This window comes from Amblyomma mixtum, chromosome 10 (genome assembly GCF_055824585.1).
Source record: "Amblyomma mixtum isolate Tamu chromosome 10, ASM5582458v1, whole genome shotgun sequence".
Taxonomy (NCBI): Eukaryota; Metazoa; Arthropoda; class Arachnida; order Ixodida; family Ixodidae; genus Amblyomma; species Amblyomma mixtum.
In genome coordinates, this window is record NC_143021.1 from 21,472,653 (window position 1) to 21,479,576 (window position 6,924).

At 45.3% G+C, this 6,924-nt stretch overlaps 1 protein-coding gene across 1 annotated transcript in view; it reads left to right on the plus strand.

Moving 5' to 3' along the window:
- The window catches only part of LOC149325320 (organic cation transporter protein-like), a 37,670-nt gene extending 35,133 nt beyond the window's left edge, over positions 1-2,537 (plus strand). The window contains exon 10 of the mRNA XM_089562515.1: positions 1,888-2,537. Within this exon, the coding sequence (XP_089418641.1) occupies positions 1,888-2,017 (130 nt within the window). The 3' untranslated portion in view covers positions 2,018-2,537. The remainder of the gene's footprint in view (positions 1-1,887) is intronic.
- The last annotated feature ends 4,387 nt before the right edge of the window (positions 2,538-6,924 follow it).

Here is a 6,924-nt window from a genome sequence, read left to right on the forward strand (position 1 = left end):
CTAAAGGTCAAGAAGGCATCGTGCAAAAGCTTTACGAAGGGGGCCTAAGAAATACTGACAAAATGTGTATATAAAGACAGTACAATGACCATCGTTTGCCATGCAGAGCAACTTAAAATAAATGGGTTACAGTCCAGGATTTTAGGGTGGAAATAGCGAAGAGCAAAAGGTATTTCAGCGGACTTAACAGGCGACACACTGTGGCACAACTCAGCCGTTCTTGCTATCTCCCACAATTTTTTAATTCTTTAGATGGCCTTATTGCAGAGCATCCACCTCAAATAAAGAATGTTCTGTGTTCGATCCCCAATACCAAAGGGTTCCAATCGGTTTCGTAATTGGTACAAGATTCACCTCATCCTGGTGCTCAGCTTCGCTGGCATGCAGTGATTCGGAAAAGGATCTTGCACCGAAGGGTGATTGGCTCTGTCAAACGACCCATCAATCGTTTCGCTGATAAGTGCGTCTTTTTCTGCCGGGAAGCAAGTCAGCATAGTGAAAGAAAGCCGCGGAATCATTTTTTCCTCAGAACAACAAGTAAATGGAGCGGTGCTCAGCATCTCTTCAAGCTTACTTATGTCTGCCGGCGGTGGAATGCAAGTTTAAGTGAAACAAATTATAGTGAACTTCGCCTAATTTTTATATATTTGCGAAAGCATAATTTCATCACTGTTGGCTTGTCTTCTTATTTTACTCTTGGGTTTCTAATGTTGGCTTATGACGCTCTTTTTCATGTCATTGATAGTAGTGTTTTAATGTAGTTAAACCGAGCCTGACAAGCGAAAGAAACTGAGGCAACTCCGCCTGTATGGCAAGCGCATGAAAAGACACAGCACGAGGAGCGTGCGTCCATGGCCGCAGCGCTGTGGCTCGACATGATTCCGACGCCGTCGCTCCTGCGGGTCAGAAGCGGGGACGGCGGAGCACACCGGTGAAGCGGTGTGGCCGGAAGTATCCGCCAAGCGGACGCGCTAGGGTCGTAAACGATGTTGTGGGCCGATGGCACCGTCGGCAGGGACGGCAGGGACGTCATAAACCAGAAGCATAGCAATATCTTGATGAAACAAATCACAAATATTGCATCATCTTGCTCGGGGTCTACCCACCGCAATAGGAATAGTAATAGTGGGCTCGCCATGCCGGCGGTCTGCGCAAACCTCCCTGTCTTCCTGGGCGCAAGCCTTCCTCGGGGAACAGGAAAAAGCCTATAACCATGCAGTTGTCAGAATGACAGCAGCTGCAGTGCGGCAGACCACGTGCCATCTACTAGTCGCAGGAGTGCTGGAGCAGACGCAGTTTTGGCGTGGCCAATCGAAGGTGACAGCCGAGACTGTTATGGCTGTGCCTCGGGTACTTGTTTTTCGAGAAAAAAAAAAGGAGTTTGCGTGTAGTTTTACCTTTTTTTTACCTTTATTCGCGTTACAGGGAAAAATACATAAAACTGCAGTTTTAACTCAGGGTTTGAAAAAAATTTCAGCACACTTTTACTTATATCATGTGAGAGATTAGGCTAACATGATTTGGGTGGCATAAATAACTGAGTAAAACGACTACTGATTGTTTTCAAAAAGAACCGAGTGAATTTCAGTAACAGAAAATCTTCGCCGACGAAGATGCAACATTTGACGCACAGGTTAAGTTATGAGATTCACAAGAATAACATGACCCCAGCTGCCATATTTCACGGCTCATTGTATGTCATTGAGGGGGACTGTAGCCTTGCAGCGCACGCAGTGTGCCTGATACTGATGGTGGCGATGCCTTATGGTGCTTGTTTTATATTTGCAGAAGTATAGGCACAGAAGCTGCGTCAAAGAAGTGATAGATAATTCCTTGTAGTAATGCGGCAATTGAATAATTAATTGTACCTTGGTGTATTTCGCCCAGGAAACCCGAAAACGAAGTGTCCAGCGACACGACGGTCAACTCTAGAGTGGAGCTTTGCCTGGCTCAGCCAACATCTCTGAGCTACGACACGACAGAATGCAGCCCTAAATATTGTCAGACAAGATTCTGATGACGGACTTGACTGGCGGTGTGCATGGCAGCTTGTGCCTCCTCGGCGAGAATTGCGCGGTGGTACAACCTTTCAACGAAGATGATACCAGAGTGGGGGGCAGAGTTTTCATCTGTGCGTGACGAACACTGTTTCAGAGCACATATAGCTCTTTATGTAGCACGCTCTGAAGAAAGTGTCGCTTGTTGCTCAAAATTTACTTCTTGCCTAATCGCACAAGCTTAATGGTTTCATTGTGCTTAAGGAGCTTAAGCAGTTTTTTTGTAGCTGCAGATGTATTTTTTTGTGAACGACGAAACGGTGCGCGATTTTCTGTTTGTGACATTATGTGCATATAAAGAGGCTCTCATTTATATTAAGGCTAACTAGGTATCTTTGTCGAACTTTATGGCATGATGCACTCAACATGAATATATTTTTTTCACATTACAGTGTATCATGAAGGATTTTGAGCACATTCATCCGCGCGAAGCGCTCACTGACGGTTTCTGCAACGTCGACTAATGAACAACACCCATAATATGCACCTTCACAACATGCTAACATCGCAGTAGATCTCACCCGATGTTGGTACAAATGATGTAGAGCTTTGTTTTCACTAGTTCCACGTGTCGAAAGTTTGTATGAAATAAAAATTGGCGGTTTTTCTTGTTATCTCTAGGGCTACGAAGAATGACTAGGTTTTGTGAAAAGCAATAAAAGCCCAATGAACAATATGCACTGAATAAGAATTAGCCCTCTTCCCCAAAAAACAAGGTGCACGACTCGAAAGGATTGAGGCCGAAGGGTCCCTGAAAATTAGGAGAACATGAAGTTCATCGCATTAGAAACAATGGCAAAACATCCAGACCCCTGAGAAAACAAAGGACACAACGAAGGTGCGAAAAGAGAACAAGGACTCATAGGAGTTCATCGACAAGCCGCATACGGAATGACGGCTGCATGAAGAGAGAATAAGTAAGCGCCTGATCTGTGCTACACCTATAATACCCCACTGCTGCCATGAATTTCTGCTGATTAGCGTTTTAATCTTGTGCACAGAGAAGGAAGAACGCAAGGAATGTTGCCTCTTAAGAAAACCTGATGCGCTATCTTATTTCGATAATTTGTAAGCATCCAGTGAAGGCATGTTTTACTTTCCGAATGTGTCATGCGTTTCAGGTCAGGCATCTCTGGTGGACGGAACGAATGCGTTGGCCTAAACATATCTGATGACATTTTATATACGCAGACGCAAATAGCCAAGCAGACACACAGAAGCTATCACTATTGCAGAGAGAAACGCGGACACTACTAGCCCGTGCGACCGCAAACAAGAGCACATGCTGTGAAGGCTGCTAAATTTTTTTCTAACGCATGAAAAAGACTGCGCCTTCCAAAAGCATCATTTTTCCAGCATTTTCACGGAGTCTGTCATTGGTCATGTCATGAAGACATTGTGCATTCATAAGCGAATGAGGCTTGCACCTCGAGTGGCATATTTTACATCAATCTTTGCTTTCCTTCTTTCCAGTTTTCAGCCACGCTGTTACTGTTATTGTCGCACTTCTTTCAAGCTCGCTGTTACATGAACAAGTGCCCCTTTGCATGAGCATCACTGATTTCCATGCTAGATAACGGGGGTTATCGGTAGTATGCGTTGCTACTACATCAGACCTAAACCCGTACTCACATCGATTCCTCGACATGGGGATGAGCGCCCTGTCTCTCAGGCGACCTGTGTGAATAAAGACGTGGCTGCTGGGACGCGCCTATTTTTGGCAAATTTTTATTGGGGCACTGTGGTTGCTTTAGGGGAGAGTAGGGTTTTACCGCTTCTTGCTTGGGTGGAAGCCCTTATTCCGGTACACCATTGGTCGTAGCCGCCGCCCGCGCTGTTTGGACCAGAGCCCTCTGGGACTCCGGGTCCGAGCAGTCGGACACGGTCGCTTCCCTGCCCTCTTCCAATGGCTTATTTACTATGTTTACTCCTGGATTTTTTCTGGCAGGCCCATACTATTGGTATACGTCAGCCCACGTGTCACAAAGTTTACAGTACCACGGAAAAGTCGGTTCTATGTGTTTTAAAATTGCGGGCCAATCCCAGTTTGCAGCCTTCTGAGGTGCTCCTCATTTCTATCCAAGCCCTTGGCAGGCTCAGGAGAAAGCCTGCCTACTGAGGCCGCCCAGGCAGGTCCTGATGTCCGCGTAAGTCGTAAAAAGATGAGGTACAACAGCCCCGGGAGAGTCTGGCAACCCAGGGGAAGTCCGAAGAAGAGACGCTCGGGCGGCTGTGTGCGCAGCCTCGTTCCTTTCTATTCCCTAGTGTACGGGCACCCACACCAAATTTTGCGCGTTTGGTAAAAATTCGCCTGTCAGCGGCGCTATTCTTCCCCTTGAATGATTTCGTCAGGATGGTGGCAATCAGAAATTATGTGCGTGGCTTCGGAATTAGTGGCTGGAAGCGCTATCACCAATTCCTCGGGTAAAGCTACTTTACAAATTTTCACCGAGTGACTATACATCGGCTTTTCCTGGTGTATGACCCAGATGGTGCAGATTCCCCCTTGTGTATGGCCCCTCACGTCTGTATAATACGCTCCATTTTTGCTGCCGTAGTGCTTTTCCTAACCTCTAGCTCTGGCTTCTTTTCTACCTTGAATGTGTTCCGGATGCAAATTGCTTGATATTTATTTACTAGTAGGCTATTTTTCCAGTCCTTGGGATTGTTTTCTGTGTCTTCTTTTATGGGTGGTAGAGTTATGTGCGGATCTTCGGGGACTCGTCTGTGATCTTTGGTCCTTGATAGCCGTATGATATTGCACATCTGATGAGCTTCGAGTAGCTCTTCCTAGGCGTTATGCATACCTCGCCGGAGCAGGCGATTAGTGGACGTCTTGAAAGGAACAGCAAACGCCTTCTTGATGGCCGCCCTGACTATCATGTCTAATTTCTAGTTGCTCTGCCTCAGTTAGAGGTAGGGCACTGCATATGTTATTCCGGTATTGACGAATGCTTGCACCAAATCTAATGCCTCGTTTCGAAGTGTCCATCGTGTTTACCAGATACCCTGCCAATCATCCTACTGATTTGCTGGCACGTGAACTTCAGTTTAATCTGTATGGCACTGTTACTTTTGTTGTTGATTTGTAGCCCTAATAGGCGGATGGTTTCTGCCCTCGAGTCATGAGTTCCATCTGTGTGTGTTTGAATCTTGCTTGCCGATCCTTTGGGCCCCGTGATGTGAAGCTCTCATTGCGTGAGTGCGGATCTAAGGCCACACTATTCGGCATACTCATGTACATGCTGGCACTGCCTCCTGTTAAGCGTCCTCTATCTGTCCAACGTGGGCACCTGACGAAGACAGTGACGTCATATGCGTGGCCTCCCGAGGACGGTCATTATGATTATATTGAAAGGCAGAGGCGAGATTACCACCTCTTGAAGCGTGCCACGCATTCCCATGTCTACGGGCCCGCATTTACTGTCGCCTATCATGGCGTATCCCTTTCTGCTCATAAGCATGTCCTTGACGCATTGGAAAGTCCACTTTCCGCAGTTTGTGGCGTTTAGATTCACTAGTATCTCGCACTAGTATTTTGCTTAAAACTTAGTTTACGTATTTTATATTGCGGTTGCCCAAATGTCTTGTTTTCTTTTGGACTAGATACTAGCTATGCAGGCTACCGGTCCAAATGTTCTGTACAGGTTTTCCTTGTTTGAGCAAAAAAATTGTGCTGCGGTGACCCCCATTGGAAAATTGCGAAAGCACTGCTGCCTCCTCGACACTCGTCGCCTTTCAGTGCCTCTCTTTATCATTTTCTTTTTGTTTCCTCATTTAGCTACTGAATTAGCGTAATTAGCTTATGCTTTAATCAAAGATAGTTTCAGTTACTCTGATTATACTTTCTTCTATCTGATTCAACCATTTTGGTTTTTAAAATGTGGCGCCGCGGCTTCTTTCCCGTCTACTTAATATATCCCCGTCCAGCCTATTCAACAGTCCAATCTATGTCATTAATCTATGTAAATGAAACTTTTTGTTCCATTAATTATCACTCATCAAATGCAATTCAATTGATTTCAAACTTTATGTTCACTCCTTTGCATATTTTTGCACTATTTTGCCCGCCACAAAAGTTTTCCAGTTCACTCACTCTATCGACGTCCACGCTATATCGATGTTTTTGACATTTTTGGCTCTAATTTGTTAACTAATAATCCTATCAACATAATTTATTAAGTAATTATTCTATGAACATAACTTCGTTTTTTGCGTACCATCCTCCCATCATGTTCCTTCGATTACAAACTTCTCGTTTCATGCTACCTCTTCTGCTAAAGTCACAAGTGCTGGAGACACGTTTTGCGGGCACGTTTTGGTGATACGACCCCGCCGACATTGCTTAGAAATGCTTTCACATTAAAAGCTTCCTTTGAATTTGAATGTGCTTGCCGTTGTCAAAGGCCCCTACGAAACCGAAGCTAACTCTAACTCTCTCCCCTTTACTGCTATGAGGAGGCCTATGACGTCCCTGTTGATTTGTATGAGCACGTCTTGTTCCAAATAGTGTTCCTGCAAGCCGAGAATATTTGTAGACAAAAGCTGCTAATCTTATAACTACTCAGACAATCTTTTCTTGACCACTGTTTCGATAAGCTTGCCAGAGCGTGACGTCAGTGAAATGAGTCTTAAATTGTCCGTGCTGATTTTCTGACCCGTTATGGGTATGAAAGTCATTCCTGATGTTCTGCAGACCTCCGTTGTTTGTATCCCTTCCATATCATATTCATGAAGTCTGTTAGGTCCAGCGTGTCGAACTGAAAGTTTTTAGAGTTAGGTTCGGGTTCGGGTTCACGCGGTTCAAACCTTTCGGGTTCGGTTCCGGGTTCGGCGCTGTTGCGACGTTGCATTTCGGTTCGAAATA